Source organism: Schistocerca gregaria, chromosome 7, assembly GCF_023897955.1.
Source record: "Schistocerca gregaria isolate iqSchGreg1 chromosome 7, iqSchGreg1.2, whole genome shotgun sequence".
Lineage (NCBI taxonomy): Eukaryota > Metazoa > Arthropoda > Insecta > Orthoptera > Acrididae > Schistocerca > Schistocerca gregaria.
The window spans coordinates 487,959,105-487,980,599 of NC_064926.1; the positions used below are offsets into that span (position 1 = coordinate 487,959,105).

Consider the following 21,495-nt stretch of genomic DNA (forward strand, 5'->3'; position numbering starts at 1 on the left):
AAAATTTTTAAGAAAAGTTGATGTGGATGATAAACTAATGTTTTTTTGCACAGTTAATGAGTCAGTTTGGATCTACTGATTTATTGAATAGAAATAAACATGATAGGCATTTTAGGACAGAGAGGTGATCAGCTTATGTAAACAGTCCATAAATGAATAACAGAACCAAGAACAGGCCCAACATCATTATAGATGTTAAATCTTATTCCATGTGAATATAACTATCGGACATTAGTTTAAAATGTAATATGTTATAAAAATTGTGTTGAGTGTTTGTTGTTTTACAAGGTTGAGATTAAAAAAATTAATGACTTTATAACCATGAAGTATATTATGAACTGCAAAATTCATTAGTGTGTGCACTGTTAATCTTGTGTGTTCAGACAGTATTGCTTTATTGTATAATCTGTGTTTTAAAAATACTAGTGGTTCCATGCATATTATTTATGGTTTTATTTGTCATACTTTTTCACAGAAATACAATGACCTTATGGACCCAGATGCGGAGTTCAATAGGTTAAGGGAATCTGTAGCAGCCAAGAAGGATGCAAAATCTAAGGCATTAAAAAAGGTGTGTGTGTTTCTGTTCTCTCCCCTCTCCACTTCCCCTTTCTGGTAATTTCTCAACCATTTCTGTAGTCAGTATACGTATGACAACTGTTTGAATTTTTATATAGATTTGCTACCTATAGCAACTTAATTCCAGGTTTTAAAAATATGTTGTGACAGTTTCTGTATTTTAAGAAAGCTCAGGGCACAATTAATGGCTTGTAACACAGTATCGTATGTTAAAATTACCAGTAAATGTTACTGAGAATCAGTGATTTATTCTTAGTATAAGAAATATTAAATTTAAGACAAAGGCAGTATGAAGCAATTAAAACTTTGAAAGTTTTTAAGAGCCCATTTGGAATGGAAACTAAAACATAATACATGAAACATGAGGTTTCAGAGTTCTTTGTAGGAACACAACAAATTCAGAATTATAGAAAATCTTGATACAGTAGAAGGAAGAACAAATGTATGTGTGGTAGTGAAGAATAGTCTCCTGCCCTGAATGGTGTCATTGAATGCAATATATCCTTGCCTTCATTATAATTTGAAACCAGTCACACTTCAGCTATCTTTGATTTAATATGGACTTCCAACCTTATAATAGTTTGGAACTTTTACACATGCAAAAGTATTTGGAGATGCAAGTCACATCTGGATTATGAATACATAAATGATTGGCAGCTGATACAGTAAACCGTAAGACTGGTTTACATTTGGTTATCATTATAAATTAATGTTCATGTCAACAGTCTTGAACTTATTCTTTGAAATAAAATACAGTTGTGTCACTGTAGTGGATTGTCTAATGACATTAAGAAAATATTAACCATTTTGGCAGAAATTGAATATTACATATTGATAACACAAATTTGATGTTACAATTAGAGTGAATGCACACCTTGTCTCAGTAACACTATAGATGGATCTGTGATAAGAAGTACGTACATGCTGTTTTAGACATTATTTTTCCTGACCCACTGACCATTACATTGAGGTAAAACATTTCATAACAATTAAAATTCTCACAGAAACAGATGCACAGTATCTTGCCGGATCTGTGCTTCCTTGTACAAATGTACCTCTCAAACTGATAGCTTCACACAGTTTATTTGAAGTCACTGCCATTGGTGCCAGATGTCACAATATTAATTGACACCCTTTGTAGCATACAATGTGTGTACTTTCATCTGCTGATGACCTTAAGGCTTACTCCTTCCCACTTTTGTGAGACTATATCTTGGACCAGTCACTTTAATGAAACTGAAAACAAACCACAGAATATGTTGTTTGGGATAGCAACAAACTCTTTCTTGATGACTTCAAGAATGAGTTAACAGTTAGCCATTCTTGACTTTTATAATTTTATAAACCAGAATAAGATTAAATTAGCAGACAATCTTCCAAAGATATTTACTTTGAAAGTGTTAATTTACAAAATAAACTTGTACCCTGCCATATGGATAGAAAAATAAAATGAATCTGTTGTCTATGAGGCATTAAAGTGTTCTTCTGTAAATAATATGATAATGGTTGACATGATGACTGAAATACTTTTTCCTGGGCCTTTGATTCACCAGCCATCCAGTGAAGGTATGCACTAACAAAGCATCATAAAATAACTTTTTTTATCATTAATTTTGGGTAATTATTTTGAATTAAATTGATCCATGTTTCATTCTGTCTGCTTACTGCTGTCAGGAAAAAAAAGCGATTGTGGCGTTGCTGCTGTCTTCCAGGTATTTAGGTGGCTCTCTTTTCAAGAGTGATCTGTAAAGGAACATCTGAAAACAGAGTTGAGCATTTCGGGTTTTCTCTGCTACCATTAATTTCAGTTCCTGTCTCATTTGCTAGGGACTGGACGCTACCTTTGGTGCCAGTAACAGCCTTTACATGCGACCAGAATCTCTGTGTGTTTTGTGAAAGATCATTTGACAGTGTTTTGCTACAGTAGTCATTGAAGGCTTCTTGCACTGCTCTGTTGACAGCCAAACAGGTTTCATTCAGCATCTGTAGTGTTTCTTTATAGTGACTGTATATCGTGAAGGATTCCTCCCATTATGAACTGTTGTACTTGGTACATATCTATCTTGTACATGCTCAACTATTCTTTTAAACTTGAGCCGTCGTTCCTATACATGCTCCTGCCCTGCACTGAAAGTTTAAAGTTTCTCTTTGCGAGGACAAGATTAGATTAATTACAGCACACACAGAGGCACTCAGTCATTCCACCTGTGCTCCATGTGTGAAAACGGGAAAAAATCCCAGAAACTGGTACAATGAAACGTGCACTCTGCCATGCACTTCATTGGTTTGCAGAGTATTGATGTAGATGTAGGCGTAACGGTAGGCTGTAGTGAGGAGGAAAAAAAAATAGAGAATATTAGTTTATAAGCAGGTTCAAAAGGATGCAGTAGTTACGTTGATGTGAAAACAATTGCAGAAGATAGACTGACATGGAACGACAACATGAATAAAGAGCTTCCATTTGCTGGTTTGAAGTTGTCACAATAAATTCCCAATTATATAGAGTTAAGGTGCTCTGGGCATTGTCCGTATGATGTACACTTGGCAGTGGCACCTTTGATTTTCTACCTGAACATCTCCCTCATTCCCACTCCTGTCTGCTCGCTACCTTCTTCCTTTCCACCCTGTCACTAGGCCTATTTGAGGTCTCCATTCCTCCCTCATATTATGTGCTTTCCATGTCTCAATTATGTACTCTGAATATGCTGGCTGCCTCTCCCTCCGTTTCTCTCTGATTGCTTGCTGTCTCTCAACCTTCCTTTTACTCTGCATGCCATCACCTTTTTGACTCTACCACTTCCCCGTATCACACTCTGTTCTACAAACCTGCTGGCATTCTCTTTGTCTTTCTTTCCTTTTGCCTGTATACCACGTACATCCCTTCCTGTGCCGCTTGTCTATTCCTCTTCCCCTCTGCGGCTTAGCCTTTCCATTCTCCATCTACCCCTTTTGTCAAACATGCGTTTTGGCATGTCAAAATATTAGTAGATGCAAGTATTGAATGTATTACACTTAAACAGTCAACAAGTTCACTACTATGTGCATCAATGAAGGAAAATGTGTATCTGGAGACTTTATATGATCCGAAGAAGTATGCAAAGCTATATAAATAATGTACCTTCTAGGATATTCTTAAGCCATGTTAGCACAGTTTTTTACAGTACAAGCCGTTTTTGCATACATGGCAGTTTGATTTTTGTGTTTGAAATCAATTGTGTGTCTGACAATGTAGGACTCAGAACCAACATTTTAGTCACCTGAATGATGCTTTGGATATGGTAATCCCGTCATGAAATGAAAACATGTTGTTAATATTTCCTACATCATTTAGAGTTTACTATTACAACTATGCAGAATCATAATTTCCGCTTTATACCAGTTAATAAGTCCCATCCTTCCTGTTTCCTTATTGCTGGGAGAATACAACAAAGTACACACCAGAGACACTAGGGGATTATCAGGTTGTTGATGTATGTCTTATTTTGACTGTTTCTTTCATAATAAAGAAATGCAAGAGGACTCCCCTATTAATGAATAGTAATTACTAGCTGATTGTCACGGGCATCATTTATTGATTTACGTTCCTCATTCTTTCCCCAAATGCCTAAATGCATTAGAGGCTTGGCAGTTGGAACTTAGACTTAAAGTTAAATGTGTGTTGTAGGCTGATGAAATGCATTTGTGACATTGCACAAATGAAATATGTAAATTACAAGGAACAGAATGGAGTTGTAATTTGATAGATAAAAAAAAGTACTCACCAAGTGGCGACAGAACACGCACATAAAAGGAGATTATACAGAAAATAAATGAGTGGATTAGGACATAAGGTAGAAAACAGGTGACAGTTTAAACAAGACAGACAACAAGAGAGACTGTAAAGAGGATTACATAAGAAGGAATGATGGCCACATGTGCTAATATAACAACGAAAACAATCAACAGAATGGAGTTAGTTCCATTAATTATTGCAACATGGCATATAATTTGAGCTCTACTGTGACCATTTTGTGCAGAATCAGAAAAAAATAGTTCTTTGGAAAGTTTGTGAAGCTCTGAATTATTATATATAATCATTCAGTTTTAATCTGTTTTTTGTAGAACAAATATAATATTGATACATTAAATCCTAAGGTAGTGTCATTGTTCCCATCTTAATATAATGGTAGGCATTTAACTGATAGTGGTAATTGTCTTGTGTTACAGGAGACACCTGTTAAAAACATTAAAAGAGGGCCTTCAGATAAAATGAAGGATACTCCAACACCGAAAAAGGCTCGAAGTCAATCTTTGGAAGATGATAGTGTTAGGATAAAACATAACATTTCACCAAATCTTGTTAATCACAGCCCAAGTCCAAGGAAAGGAGCTGCATCAAATTTATTGGAGCGCCCGTCAAATATTATACGCCCTGTGAGTATAACAATCTTCAATTTTGTAGATATAAAAATTCAATTAGGTTAAACTAGGTGCAGCAACACAATTGTAGAACACATTTAAGGGCTACAGAATAGATTTACTTTCACCGCAGTTGTGGTGGTGGTGGTGGTGGTGGTGGTGGTGGTGGTGTCTGTAGGTTGTGAGAGTATACTGAGGAAATAAATAATGTATCATACAAAGTGTATAACTGAATATTAGAAAAGTCAATCAGGGATGATTTTAAATATTCTGTTGACATTTGGAGGTCTTTCACAAAGATGCACTTAATAGCCTTGTAATTACATTAAATTTTTAGGCTTGATTGTATATGAACCACCGTTTTTTCCATTAGGCTACAGAAGATTGAATGAGTAGATCACATAACTGATGAAGAGGTAAGGGATCAGATGCGAGAAATGAGCATTATGGCACTTGTTGATTAAAAGAAGGAATAGGGTGACAGGAGCTACCTGAAGCATCTGTGAATAGTTACATTTGATGATGGAAGAAGTATGGGGGTAAACACTATAGAGGGAGACCTAGGTTTGAATACAGTAAGCAGGTTCATATTTGTGCAGGGTCATACAGATATGGAACTTCAAGATGAATCTTTGTGATGAGCTGCTTTGGACTGATGACCTCAGCTGCAGCTACCATCCGACAACAAAAACATTTAGAGAAAAAAATCTGTTGAATTGTGGTATAATGCTCCAGTAAGTTTCTTCCTTTTCCTCTGCAATATGTTGAATTGTTGTATAGTATTGGCATGTTGAGTATGAAACTTCTTTGCAGATTAAAACTATGTGCCAAATTCAGACTTAGAAAAGTCAGTCAGGTATGATTCTAAACACTCTGCTGACATTTAGATGTCTTTCACAAAGATGCACTTAATAGACCTGTACCCACTCAGGATCTCTTCCTTTCCCAGGCAAGTGTTCTGCCAACCGAGCTAACCAAGCACAACACATGATGTGTCCTCTCTGCTTTACTTCTGCCATAACCTCTCCTATCTTCCAAACTTCAGAAGTTCTCCTCCAAAACTTACAGGACTAAAACTCATGGAAGAAAGAATATTGTGGAGACATGGCTGAGCCAAAGCCTAGTGGATGTTCTCAGAATGAAAGTTTTGCTCTGCAACAGAGCGTATGATCGTGAGTCGCACGTGGGTAGTTCAGTCATTAGAGCACTTGCCGCAAAAGTTTGGCACACAGTTTTAATCTGCCAGGATGTTTCATATCAGCGCACACCCCATTGCCGAGTGAAAATTTCATTATGATGTTGAATGTTAACATCATTGTGTTATTCCGAATGGGCTGAGATCAGTTCTGTCTTAAGTACTCATGAAATTTCAGTCCCTGCTATTTCACCAAACCACATGATTCTGGCCTTCAGATAATGTATATGAGTTTAAGTTGCCAGTCTCTTTACTGGTTTGATGTGGTGCACTGACTTTTCAATACTTGTGCTATCATCCCAACACAACTACTACACACAGGAATGTTATAACTGTGCAAACTAAAATCCCAGTTTCAAATTATTGCCACAGGAGTGGCATGAAGAAAATGTCCAGTGTTTCCATCACACGTAATAAGAGGAACAAAAACCATTGAAGTAAAAATGGTATTAAGTGTAGATTTGCAATAGCAAGAAATGTTTGTATTTGAAATACACCTATATAAATTTGTGGTAGGAAGCCTTTTCTGAAAGTATTTGTCTGGAGTGAATCCTTAGATGAAAGTGAACCATGGACAATAAACAGTACAGCCTGATGAACCTAGAAATATTTGAAATTAGGTATTACATACAAATGCTGAAGATTAAATGTGTGAAGAGATTAAATGCTGAAGAGGTGTAGAGTTGAAGAGAGATTATTTTAAGGTATGTCCACATGATGCCTCTTTCATTGTGCCCTATCGCAGACACGCAGGAATAAAAGGGCATGCACAAAAATTCATGGAAAGACTCCATGTATGCATAGGCGTTCTGCAGTCCATGGGTTCCTCTTCGCGCAAGCAGTCTGCTGTGTGAATCCACTTATTCGCTTTGGAGCTTCTGTTTCATTTATTATGATGAAAAGGAGACAGAAAAAGAAAACAAAAGCGATTGTAGGTAAAGATGTGTTTATACACAGTAAAAAGTGAAGACAACATTCTGTCTGCAAGTTTCAGGAGGAGGTCATGGCGAGATTTTAGATTTTCTGCTTGGGAAACTGCAGCGATAAGCCTGGCAATAAAATTTTGTTACCTAGTAAATAGCAATTTATATATTCGTTTGAGTCATTTATTCCTCATTTCAAAACAAAGCATTTCAGTTCTATCACATTTGTAACATGTAATGTGGAATAATTGTAATTTATTATTTGATTGTTTTATACCTCTTTTCACTGTAGGAAATCCCTAAGCTTCTAATTATTAGCATATTTTGTTCCTATACAATATTAAAATTTTTATGTATGAGCATCCATAAGTACTGTTCTCATGTATAATTATGACTCATTCTATATCCATATCCTTGCATACTGGATCAAAGGAACACAAATAAATATATAAATAAAAATAAAAAGTTATTGTTCCTAAGACTGACATATATACTTAAGGGAGGTTCTTTGTCATATGTGAAGGTTAATTTACTGTCAATGCATCATTTGTATTTAATTATGAAATGTGATATGTAGATTAGCGTCCTTGGACATGGCAAATTTGGGAATTTCATAAATGCCAGAATCTACTAGAACAGAGGTTGTGTTTTTCAGTTTCTGTTGTTCAGATGTCAGGCTACTGAGTTGTTATGTCTTTAAGTCACCACAGCACAAATATTCATTCACCAGAGTTTTCATATACAATGTTCATAAATTTTTAGGTTATTCTTTTCAGTTTTCCTACTTCAAAACTTATGGTATCTTATTGTTTACAGAAATATGATGGGAGCCTTTTTGTCTATGTGACACTCATGGCGACACATCTCGAATTTTTATTCAAATAACTGTCAGAAGCAGTTTTACACATGATTTTTTTCTTTGTCTGTAATCACGTATAAACTTAACTGTACTTCCTGTTGAGTCAACAGACATTATTGCACATAAATCACTTTACAGCATAATCGCAACACAGTACACAATCGATCACATACAGAACCCAGCTGCCGATCGTCAGCTAAAAAGCTCAGAGTGTGCAGTCAAAGACAGGTAGAAATGTGCTTTATGCACAGATTCCATTTCCAGGAAATTACGCATGCACAAATGCATGTGTGTAGTTGCACTATTGGAAATTAATGTGCGAAGTTTAACACAAAAATGCATCGTATGGACATAGCTTTGTGGTACAACTTGACCAAAAGGAGGAGTAGGTTGAAATGACACAGTCTGACCATCAAGAAATAGTCCGTTTGGTAATGGGAGTTAGTGTGGGGCAAAAATTGTAGTGGGAGACCAAGGCCTGACCACAGCAAACAGTTTCAAGTAAATGTAGTTTGCAGCAGTTATGCAGAGATACTATGTAAACCAAATTTGATGGCTGTCAAATGCATTTAAGCAAATAACTATTGGGTAAAATTTTACAGGCATATTCAAGTCACTTGAATGTAGAAATTTTGATGATGATAGGATTTGTTGATAGCTGCAGTTTTGAATGTAGGGTCGGAAATTTTGTACAAATTGCATGTGACCATGTATTGGGTGAATCAAAATTTGCACCCTCGGACACCACAGCATGGTAATTGCATACTAATAAGAGTGAAAAGAGTCTCTAACAAAATTTCACAAAGTTGGGCAGATTTTCAGAAGAAAATATTCTTCAAAGAAAGGTAATTTGGCAACACTAATCAGTCACCTGTGTGACACTTATCTGCGATCAGTATTCTGTTGGTGTGCTGCCTACTTAGTACAGTGAGTTAGTGTCTTTAGATACAGTACTCAAGTTTGATTCTTATTTATAATTTTAGGCAGTGTAATACATTATCAGGCTTCTTAATTGTTAATGCAGCAATTACAGCAAGTCTTACACAAAATGTGAGCAATTTTTATTTCTAACACAGAAATGAGACTAAATTTGTGTTTCTTCACATTTACACATGTATGTTGCCGCTTCATGCTATCCATTCCATTGTGAGCCTTTAAAAAAAGAAAAAGAAGAAAAAACCATTAACCACTCTTACTTAATATAAGTAATTTGTTTAAAATCTCCAAATTAATAAGTTTTGTGGGTATTTCTGTCTTAAAACAGATAATTTCTTTAAACCAAGTATTAACATGTTTCACTTATATGGCCAATAATTATATTCAACATGGAAGAATCCTGTAGTTGAGGTATATACGCATTATTTAAGAAACAGTGTACTACAGAATTTTTGGGCAGATCAAAGTTAGAAGAAACTCTAATATTCTAAATTTCTAATGCAAAACTCAACTGACTGCATTAGCTGGATGGCGCAATTATAGAGTATTGAATGATGAAGCTGCTTGTCATACATGTGATTGATTACATTGTTTCCATATTTCCTTTCGTTGACTTCCATTTTCTACTGAAAATATTTAAGGGACAAGATTTTATTACTTTTTTGTAGTGCTAGCAAGGACGAAAGCACTCTGTACTTTCAAAGTGTACGAATTTTGGATCACCCTGTATTGGTATGGACATTGTGGAGGATCAGTATGGACACTGTAGAGGATCAGTAAGATAACAATTTAGTCTAGTGGAAGGTAGGAGGGTGTTACTCATTAACGGCAAGCTAACTCAGCAATTGACTTGTTGAAAGCTGCAAATCCTTTACCACATAAATGCAATTGTGTGTAGAAATGTGGCTAAAAGAGTGTTTAATTTTTAATTGATGATGATGACTTCCTCTTAGTCATTGAAATTCTTGTTAGAAATCATGTTAATGATCTGACATTGGTAGTTGAATGGTTCAGGCCAGGTACCAATTTTGTCTTTGTAAGTAATGAGATGTGCTGTGACAATATGGTTGTCAGTATATGACTTTTGTAAGAGGCATATAACACTGTTTGAAAAGGACTGTTGGCAGCATAAATGATGGTGGGTGTTATCTATGGTAACATTGTGTTAAGAGGAATGTTTGCAGATTTCGCCAGTGATGTATCGTTAATGGCTGCTGTCACCTTTTGGTGTGTATATTCATAATTTTGTTGTTAGTTTGTGAATCCAGTGACTATGAAGGCAAACAAATAAAACTGGTTGTTGTGGCATACCAATCTGTAGCATAGCTCAAGGTATGTGTTACGTTGGAAGGTGACAATTCGGTTGTGAGATGGCGAAGCCAATGAATGTTATGCTAAAATACCTGGTTGTGATGATTGACTGATCTGTAGATTAATCCATTTGAATAAATCACAAACAACAACATGTTATAGTCACCAAGTTGTTTATAGCATTTGTTGCATGTTTCCCTTGTCACTGGTCAAAGCTGATGACTCATATGAAATATTCCTCCATTCCTGATAATATTCATATGGCAAGCAATTTGATACGAGGCACCCTCATACATCCCCTTAAACAGACCATCTTCTGTAAATGTGTATACATTTGACAGAAATGTGCATGGATGTTTAGTTTTCTTAGAATGTTCCATCACAGTGACTGAGCTGTTTTACGATTCTGTCTCAATCTTTGTTATTATTTTGACACCTGCATACTTCTTGTTGAAAATGTAGCTCCTTCAGTAATTTGTCGATATAGTTCATGTGAAGCGAAGTGAAATGCCAGAATGCTTTGTCCCCCAACAAGCTTTTTCCGTAACGTAGTACAAACGCCAAAGTAAGACCAAAACTTAGTGTATTAAGATATGGATAATTTTTAGAGGTGAAGATGGCAAATACCTCTCACTGATAATTGCAGCCTATGGTTTCACTCAGAAGTATTGCTAATTTTCTCTCATAAATTGGCTAGCGGTTTAAAATGTGTTTCTCATTATCAAAAAGCTCGTGGCATTGTTGTTTGATTTATCATCATCTTATTATTTCTGCTGTTTTTGCATTTGCACTTTTATTTTGTATGCTGTCTGATCTGGAACCCCAGGACATTACTTACATTGAATGCATTCCCTTAAGAAATAATTATATTCAAAGTTTGTCTAATTGTCAGTTTTGTTGTAGGAAACTCCTATTTTGGATGTAGAGAGTGTTACACAGACTCTAAAAGAAAAGAATATTCTACCATCTGATCTCAAATTTGGCTTTCTCGGTCTGGGAATCATGGGCTCAGGAATTGTGAAGAATTTACTAAATTCAGGCCATTCAGTGATTGTCTGGAACAGGACGCCGGAAAAGGTAAGACAGCTATGATTTTTAATAATTAAATAGAACATGTTTGTTGTTTATGATTGATGAGATGTCTTGAAGACATTAAGATAAAGCTTGAAGGTTGGTTTGAACACCACACTGCTGAAGTTGATATGGTCCTATTTGAGGTAACATGCCATTACCTTCCTCTGACCACTGAATTGACTTACTAGCTGTTTGTAGGGGGGCTAAAGTTTAAGGTGGACACCAAACGATGGTGCAGCTTTTTTCCCCACATTAGCACACACTGCCATAAGTGAAAATCGACAGATACAAATATGGGATCAAACCCCATTCTTGACACTTTACCACTTGCCTCAAGACATTGAACAATGAGATGATGTGAACTTCAATGAAATAGAAAACTTTCAGAAGATTTTTGAATTGTCACAGTATTCTGTGTTGTAGTATTTATCCAATAAAACACTCAATCTCTATTAACTATGAATATTCTAATGGAGTGGTGCACACTGCTGAAATAGGTTGGTGGTGCCCATAGATCAAGATGTCAAATGTCTAGTATCCAATCTACATGTTCTGAAATTAGGTGGTTTAAAAATTTTTAGATGCAGGAAATAAAAATGACTCCTGTCGATGTAAAATATAATTAGCGAGAACTACCACTTCTGAAATTTTTGAAAACTAGACATTGAAATTCATTTTAATTTATCACTGCTCATGTTGCAGAAATTAAATTTGCCATTTTTAAAGCATACTGAACAGGGCAGTTTTACATGTGACACAGTGGAAAATCTCTGGTAATGGCAGAGATGAGAATGATATCAGTGGGAACAGCAAGCAATAGTTTTCAAAAGCTGTTTATTTTCAACATTACAGAATTACCACAAAAATATAAATATCCATTCTCAACATTGTTACTAAAATGGTGCTTTTTAATCTCAGTAACATTTCAGCTAATTATTGTATTGAAGAACTTCCTTTGTCTAGTTTGTGGTAGGTAATGAATTTTTTTTCTTTTCCATGTTTTTGTATTTGAACAGGAAAAAAAGCAGCTTTTCAAGATGAACCGTAAAGTGAAACATCCTGAAACTTACTCAGAGAATAAGTTTCATTGCTGATAGTTCAGTTCCTGTCTGAACAATACCCAACCCCTCAGTCTTTTGTATGTTTTATAATTGTATGGCAGTGTCTCCTACAGGATTTTAAACCATGACAGTGCATCTTGAAAAGCTTTTCTTAAAACAAAAAAACACTTAGTTATTGAGATTCCACAAAGGACAAGATCCCCCAGTGTACAATTAGATTGCTAAAACAAGTTCCATTACATACCATCATTTTTACTGTATTTGTGATGTTTCAATTAAAGAATGCCAATTTTGTTGACAATGCACTAGGTAACAAACTTGAGAGAGCAGCAATTACTGTTCATTAAAATGTGACCCTACATTTGATTTAATTATTTATTGCATGAGAGAATGACTAAAGAAATTTTAGTTGTCACTAAAACCTAAAATTTCCAAAAGATTCTTTGCAAAACATTTTGGAAATTGTTGAAACAAAAGACTACAGTAGAGATTTTAAGCTTCATCTACCTACCACTGGCAGCCATGAATGCTTATTACAGTTCATGGAAGTTGAGAAATCACAGCATAGGAGAATATCTCTCTCTCTCTCTCTCTCTCTCTCTCTCTCTCTCTCTGGCGCGCACACACACACACACACACACACACACACTGCACTGAGCACATTCTTGAATGGAACATATCACAGTTATTTAAATAAGTAAAATACCACACCCAGCTTTCCTTAGCTCTACAGCGCAGTTTCATGACTTGGTGTTGGTTGCTTTCCCTGGTCACTCGCCACATCATCATCACATTTTGAGACAAACACTTCTGATGACCCATGTGCACTCAAATGGAGCTGGGGTAGTAGCACTGCCACTTCTTCAGGAGTACCTGCCTCCTGCACTTTCACATCACTGCTACTTCCACTTCTGTTCACTTTAGCACACTGAAACACAGCACAGTCTTCTGTTGACAATTTGGTTGCTGCTACACTTCTTGTTCTCTTTCCTTTAGACTGGCACAGGACAGGAGAAAAGTATGGAGAGGTTTGTGGTTCCACAGTTTCTTCTTCAGGCAACTCTCTCTCCATACTGATGTTAAATTTAGACTCCAATTGACTAGCAGTACTCACTGGCGAAAAGTTAGGACTTTCTGATAATTCGCTTGGTGTGTAATAGAGTGATATATGACTCTGTGTATCATCAGAGTTATTTGAATCATTTATTGAAGTGCTGGCATGTGCTTTTGTTTTTAGGTAGACTTCAACATTTTCCTCTTCAGGTTCAAAAACTGCAGAGTCCGTACGACCACAGGACCCAGAGCGGCAGTTTTCAAAATAGAATCCCGGTAGATTTTCTAGAAGTTTGGCAAGTGTTTGTTGCTGGAATTTGTAAGATTCCCTGAAACGAAGTATCTGATGAGCACTGAACTTGCGAATCCTGTTGCGTTGGAAGACATAATTTTCTCGTACCCAGTTAAGCTGCCCAGTTGAATAATCTCTAACTCGCCTTATCTGCAAAGAGAGAAATAGTGTAACTTAAAAGAATTCCACCATATAATTCTTGCACAATTCTTTTTATTTATTTTTTTATACATTACCTGCTCATAGTATTGATCTCTGATGGATGTTAAATGATTTGTGCCATAATCTCTAAAATCCTTCAAGTGCTTAACTTGACCCTGGTAGCTTGTTTGGATCCATTCTACTTGCTGAGCACAATTATCCCTAATTCTATGCACCTGTGAACAAGGAAAAAAGATAATTTTTGTTATTTTTAAATTTTACAGTTCTTCAGGGCTGTTTTGGAATATAATTTAACAAAATTGGAAATATACTTCCAAATAGAATGATCAGTTTAAGAAACTGTCCATTGCAGAATATAAAGTCAAATGCAGTACATACAGTTGTTTCCACAGATCTTTGTTTCATACCTGTAATGTATAATTTTCTCTTAGTTTTTCCAATTGCTGTGTCTTATACTGCTCAATATTGTCTAGCATTTGGTAGATTTGCTTTGCTCGGGGTGATATTCTGTCTCTTCGACAGCAGCAGCAGTACTGGTGCCAGCCAGTCCTTTAATACAGTAAGCATAAATATATTTTCACTGTGCAATTACTGTAGTAATAATGACATTGTGAAAGTGAAGGCAATATAACTGTGCTCTACTTACTTGTGTATTAGATAAATGAACAGTTTTATCACCAGAGTTAGGAGAAGAAAAGCAGCAGCACTTGCTATACCTACAAGAAGACTTATCACTTTTATTTGCTGAATTGTAATTGGGTCAATGTTAAGTATTACTCGAGCAGTGGCATTGGATATAGGGTTTGAGGCAAAACAAATGTATTCACCACAGTCAGAGCGTTTTATATATTTAATGTACAGGGTGCCATTTTCGAGGACTTTTATGCGTGACTTGCTGTGATCTATAGGCTGCATGTTTGTAAAATGTGCTGGTGGATGATGATCAAAAACACCGCGGATACCAGGATCAGGATTCCAGTGAAAAACTTCTGCTGTTGGTGTCATCCACGTTATGGAAGGGGCAGGGCTGCCACTAAATGAACAGTGGAGCATGGCATGAGACCGCAGTGGGTACATTTTCTGCGGTGTTGCACTAACAAAGGTTGTTGGCCTACAGTTCAAGCTCCTCAGAATTAGGATCATATTGTTTTGTTTTACGTTGTGCGGATTGTTCGCACAGTGTAGTTCAGTCTTTGGGATAGCAACATTCTGGCTCCATTCTAAAAACCAGAGCATTTGGCAGTCACAAGCCCACGGATTGTTTGCCAGTCTTATCTCTCTCACATCACTCAGGCTTCTCAATGAAAGTGGCAAATGAGTCAGATTGTTACTGCTGAGATCGACATGCTGTATCCTTGGAGTGTGGTTGAGGACAAAATTATCTATATGTTCGAGATACGAATTTCTTTTTAGTACGAGAGAATTGAGATTAGACAGACCCCTTAAGTCGGAACCCTTTACTTCGTGAATTTTCGTATCTTCCAGAATGAGGGTGTTCAGTTGCCCACACGGGAGAAACAGATCTGTCGGTATCCTCTGTATCGGATTACTACTCAAATTGAGCAATTTCAGCTGATGGAGCCCAAAAAATGAATTACTAGTCAGATTTTTTATGTAATTGTGAGCTAGATTCAGAGTCTGTAAAGTGCTCAGTTCCCGGAAAAGACGGCTGGGAATTTCCGCTAGTGAATTGTTGAAGAGAGAGAGCAATTTTAGTTCGTGTAGACCATTAAAGGCATTGATAGCAATTCTACTTATGGCATTAGACTGTAGATTTACTGTATGCAGTTTGCTGTTGGGCAAGAAAAAATCGTCGTGTATCGTAGTGAGCATGTTAAATGATAAATCCAGAAATGACAGTTGCTTCAAGGGGGCAAATATTTGGAAAGGTATCACGTGAAATTCATTATAACTAAGAGACAGCAGCTCTAATTTATCCAGACCGTCAAATACATTTTCTGGGAGGTCGTGCAATTGATTGTAAGATAAATTGAGCACTCTGAGTAAGAGGAGAGAGTGAAAGGTGTGAGATGAGAGGGATTCGAGCTCATTGTGACTGAGATCGACGTTCTCTAAAAGCGTCAGCTTGTGGAATAAGGTTTCGTTGGCGGATTTCAGCCTACTAAACTGCCAGGAAAGATAATCGAGCGAAGGGGAATCGTAGAAGGTGTAATTGGAGAGGCACTCTGGCTGTACGTCGGTGAAGGAGACGCGGACGGCGCCGGCGGGGACTTGCACGTGCGGCAGGCAGTCGGTGCATTCCACGTGGAAGTGCAGCTGTGACGAGTGGTGCTCCCTGAAGCAGCGGCACTCGGTGGGGCACGCGGCGCTGGAGTGCCGGGAATGGTGGCGCGGGTGCAGCGTGGTGGAGGCGCCGTGGCACAGGGCGGCCGCCGCTAGCACGGCCGCGGCCACCACGAACGCCGCGCACGGAGCAGAAGTGCCGGCATTTCTGCTCGCGTCGCAAGCTCTCATCTTTCACAGCTGTGCATTTTGCTGCGGCCGAGCTCAGTTGTCGGGGCTACCTGCAACACGCCACAAGCGGACTGCCGTCACACACTCGGGCCGCACCAGTTCACACTACTCGACAGCTGTGTATCGAACAGCATTGACACTTCCACATATGAAGTGACGGGACGTCGGAATTTTGGCAGCTGTAGTTAAAATGGCCGTCTGTACGTTCCAGATTATACTCACCTTTCACCATCGGTGAAGTAACCCGCGACACTTTCCCATAATATAACGGACGTGTAGGAGTAACGTGGTGCGGGAGGCTGTTTTGCTGCTGATCGGCGTTGGCGCGAGAGTTGCGGAGCTATTCACGGCATGGCGTACGCGACACTTGCCACGACGGGAACGGATACGGAACTGCAGGCCGGCCGGGTCGCACACCGCGCTGCCGTGTTTGCGCATGCGCGGAACTCGCCTCCCCTTCCATACACGCCTCTCTCTCTCTCTCTCTCTCTCTCTCTCTCTCTCTCAACCGTTGTACGCTACCCCTAAGCTCGTTACCTGCACCCTGTATCTAACGGAACCGATTTATATGCTTTGTAATTCTTTTCTTTGTGGTTTTGAGCTTAGGGAGCAGCAGGCAAGCAACAGTATTAATAATCCTGAATGAAATTAGTTGTGCGACGACGCCCTTGCGTGAAGTATTCTCGATCTGATAATGTGGCTCTTTATAACCAATACTTCACCCATCAGGGGCCCACCTATGCCTACTAACGCGTCAGGCACAAGTAGACAATTTTACGATGCTGTGTTGTTAACGAACTTCTAATTATTTTAGGTTTTCACTAGTAATTCCCTTCTGCTGAAATGTTAACGTTATACGCGTGTACGATATTCGTTTGCAACGTTATTGCGTACGATTTTGTCTACTTCTTCAGCAGGCGATTCTAGGTGCTGCTATGAAGAGTGCAACCATATCTTGATTCGTCGTGCTCAAAACAAGAAATATTTATTAATAGTTATAGTCTGGCAGGCAACATTTAGATTAACTTGGCGATTTTGTTGAGTGAACTGCCACAAGACCTCTCTACTTTGTTTTAAAAGTTCTGTCACAAGGAGTTTAAGCGGAAGTGGTCGCACAACGCCACTCCTGGGTAGCCAATGCGTTGAATTTGCAATTTCATTACTTTTTTCACGTGGCATGCAGTATTTCTCGATTTCCGTAAAGCATTTACGCCTATTATCAAACGTGCGATCGTATCGCTTATTTGGTAGGGTGGCCGCAGCTTGTTACCTTGGATGGTGAGTTATCGACAGATGTAGAAGCAACATATGTGTGTTGGGACCATTGCTGATCATGTTGTATATTAATGTAACGACCCAGCGGGCAATATTAGTCGTAACATCAGATTTTTCGCAGACAAACCAGTTATCTATAACAAAGTTGTGTGTGTGTAAAAAAAAAGTAAAAAAACGGCGCCCACATTCATTAAATTAATCCAAACATTTTTAAGTGGTCCGAAGACTGGGAACTTGATTTAAATGTTTAAATATGTGCGCTGCATAAAATGGAAAAAGAAACGTAGCACCCTGTGATTTCAGTATCAATGGGTCACAATTGTAATAGGTCAACTCGTGCAAATATGAAACTATAACATAGGTTCAGTATTACTCTAAAGCAGGAGGCAGACTTCGGTTTATTGTTAGATAACTAGAGGAAATTCAATGAGTCTACAAAAGAAATTGCTCGCTGGTACTATCTACGACCCATCCTACAATATTGCTCAAATGTATGGGATGCTTACCAAAGGGATGATATTGAACGTATACAAAGAGGGGGCAGCATGAATGGTCATGTGTTCGCTGAAAGCATGGGAGAGCGTCGGGGAAATGTTGTAGAAACTGAACTGGCGAACGCTTGAAGACAGACGAAAACTATCCCAAGAAGGCGTACTTAAGAGTTGCCAACCTTTAAATGATGAATCTAGGAATATATTTAAACCTCCTGTGTATCACTAGCGTAGGACAAGTTTACATTAATTATAGCGCTTACAAGAGGCGTTCAAAGTCATTCCTCTCGCGTTCCATACGTGATTGGAATAGGAAGAAGCCCTAACAACTGCTCTGCAGTGCGTTTGCAGAGTTTGAATGTAGATTTACAAGGGACGTCCAGTGAGTAATGCCACAGTTTTTTTCTCGGCCAGTTTCGGTTGGAAAAATGCGGAATTTTTCGTGGGATGCCGTGGAGTATTCCCATACGATACGTAGCGGCACTCCAAGTAGTCTTCGAAATGGCCTCTGTAACGAAGGTGCGTTCGAAGCAAAGTGGTCACTTGCGGCTTCTGGCAGAGAACCAGAGCATCGCAGATATCCACAGGCACTTGCAAAATTTCTTCGGTGACCAGGGAGTGAACAAAAGAAGAGTGAGTCGGTGAGTAGGCGCCTGTCATTGCAACAAGGTCGCGCAAACCTGTCCGATCTCCCCGTGTGCCAGCCGGCGGACCGCACAAAACTGACTCGTGCTATGTTGTGTCGTGTGGACATTCGTCGCTATAAAATCCAAACGAACTACTCCTTCTACATGACAAAGCAGGACCTCGCCCAAGTCTGCACACCGTCGAGGAGCTCACAAAATTTCATTTCTCATCCATCGTACAGCCCGGATCTCCCGCCTTCTGACTTCTATCTGTTTGACCCAATAAAGGATGCAGTCCACGGGAAACAGGACGTGGATGACGGGGAATTTATTGATGTGGCAAGACGTTGGCTCCGACGTCGACCAATAGAGTGGTACCTAGTGGGCATACAGGCTGCGCAAGGTCGCCGCATTGAACGGATACTATGTGGAAAAATAGGGTTTTGGAGCCAAAATGATATGGAATAATATTCTGTAATGGAATTCTCAATAAAACGAACATGATTTCAGTAAAAATCTATTGCATTACGTATTGAAAGCCCCCTCGTACATAGGCGATTCCTGCATGTGACTCCTGACTTTTCCAACTGCCGAAACAAATTTCGAGGAACTCAACCAATGACCTTTATTTATGATCACGATCTGACAGGACATCGGAAATGCCCTCACCTGGAAACAACCTGAGTTTGATTGGGGAATGCAACTTAATGTTCCCTACGAATGGAAGCATCAGATAATGACTGTTCCTCCAAAATCTATAGGGTCTCTCTCTCTCTCTCTCTCTCTCTCTCTCTCTCTCTCTCTCTCTCTCTCTCGCACGCTGGGCTGGAAGTCGTAACCTCCCTGCCCCCCAGATCGTTGATATCGCGAGCGCTACTGTTTGTCGTGAGGAATCCGAACAGACTGCACGTTACATAAGTACGTAAGCCACCATGTATCTCGCGTTGTAGAGCGTTCGATGAAGGCCGCTCCAATACGCAATGTGGAGTCTTATGCACGCTTCGCACCTCGCCCCCCCCCCCCCCCCCCGCCCCCTCCCGTCCTTTTGCGTGATTATATCGCACAGCATCGTGGGAGGCCACTCCTAGTTTAGGACTATAAGACATGGATTGGGACAGATGCAAGTGTTGACTCTCGGGGAGGCATCAGTAGCTGAGTAAACGGAAATAGCGCTGCGACCAAAAGAGAGTTCGGTGAAAACACCTGTTATATAAGTTTAAAATTTCACTGACGTATGCCAGTATTTATGTCGCTGAAGTACTACCTATCAGAAATAAGTACTATCTATCAGTATTGCATCATCACGTAACGTTTTCATCTCCTGTGATGTGATATCATGTGAAAATAAACATAAACAAGAGCATATTGACAATAGGTGTAAGTGAAAAGATAAAAATGGAAGATTTTAAGACCTAGTAGAAGGTAATGGGAGGTACAGCATTGACATAAGCTCTAGAATAGCAGTGGCGGAACCCTTAGAAGATGATGATTTTTCTCCTGCTGTGTTAAGCTGGGTTTGAGGAAAACAATTTCGTGAAGTGTTAATTCAACCACAATGTGGAAACAATGACACTTCGTCAAACAGCAGGGAGATATGACAATGGAAGTTATCGGTTTAGTCTCCGTTAATAAAATACTGTCCACCTAAAAGAAGAAATTCTCGACCGACCATGTACACTCCATTACATTCCGTGCAAGTCCTCAACTTTTCTCTAGCACGCACTAGAATCATATACTGTTGTCTGCATCAAGATTATCTCGGTTTCGAAGTATTTCGTGCTTACGAGGCGATTGTCGACTCTGGTGATCCCCTCCTCATCCAATCCCATTTGGAACACCCCCCCCCCCCCCCTTTGTCTACTCCCAGCGTTCAGAGATAAACCTGTAAAACAGCCCAGTGTCTTATATATTCAACCTTGCCCACTATTCCAAGGAATCTGATGAGAAAGGACGAAAGAGAAGGGGTCAAGGTGGAAGGAGAAATGCACTGCAGATCTACTGTAAGATGACCTGTGTAACAGCATACTGATGAGAGAATGGCACAGCAGTTTACAAATCTACCAGCTTAAGAGATTATAGGTTTGTTACCAAGAAGTTACATTTTGATAAGTCAGCGAATATACCAGTGTTTAGGTAGCGTTCTAGGTAAAATAAGCTGCTCTTCAATTAAATAAACCTGTCACTACATTACGTCCTCTCTCTCTCTTTCCCCACCTTCACCCCCACTCCCTCTCCCTCCCTCCACATTCAACACACCGTCCACATTAACCAACATTTTAATAATTCTGACAACCCAGTCACGATCCAAATCTGGTAATGTTTGCATTTAGCACAAATCGATCGTGGGAGCTGGAATCCAACAATCGAATCTTCAATTCCGGAATCGATATTGGAGTGTTCTCATGACAAAACAGATACGGTATTGGGACATCGGGTTACGGAAAGACGAATTTGAGACCTCATGCAAAAACTAAACTCGCTGGCCCTATAGTCCTGCAGGGCATTGGTCTCCTGATCCCCTGCAGTTTCGTCGTCGGCATGAGGCTCGTAGTACTTGAGAAAGAGCTGCGTGAACGATCCACCAGGCGGCAGCCGTGCAATATACCAGGTACGAAAATCAGCCAGCAGGCACACGGAATCTTGACGGATGTTAAGCTGCTTCCTCACGGGACGTCGTCTCGACCACACTGTTCAACGCTCAGAAACGTTCTGGCTTGTGCATACGGTGCTTGTGATCGTAGCACAGAATAGACAGTACACAGAAAGGAAAGTAGAAGGCGTTTCA

The 21,495-nt window shown here is 39.0% G+C and overlaps 2 protein-coding genes across 2 annotated transcripts in view; one reads left to right on the forward strand and one right to left on the reverse strand.

Annotated features, from left to right (window-relative positions):
• LOC126282156 (putative oxidoreductase GLYR1 homolog) overlaps positions 1 to 21,495 on the forward strand; it is a 242,411-nt gene that overhangs the window by 47,800 nt on the left and 173,116 nt on the right. Inside the window, exons 5-7 of the mRNA XM_049981672.1 lie at positions 476 to 571; positions 4,786 to 4,992; positions 11,105 to 11,278. Of these exons, the coding sequence (XP_049837629.1) occupies positions 476 to 571; positions 4,786 to 4,992; positions 11,105 to 11,278 (477 nt within the window). The remainder of the gene's footprint in view (positions 1 to 475; positions 572 to 4,785; positions 4,993 to 11,104; positions 11,279 to 21,495) is intronic.
• On the reverse strand, positions 12,093 to 16,734 carry LOC126282155 (uncharacterized). The gene is made up of 5 exons (XM_049981671.1): positions 16,541 to 16,734; positions 14,490 to 16,368; positions 14,251 to 14,392; positions 13,918 to 14,058; positions 12,093 to 13,831 (listed from the first exon to the last, which is right to left on the reverse strand). Exons 2-5 carry the CDS (start codon positions 16,316 to 16,318, stop codon positions 13,064 to 13,066), a joined length of 2,880 nt encoding a protein of 959 aa, XP_049837628.1. The 5' UTR covers positions 16,319 to 16,368; positions 16,541 to 16,734; the 3' UTR covers positions 12,093 to 13,063.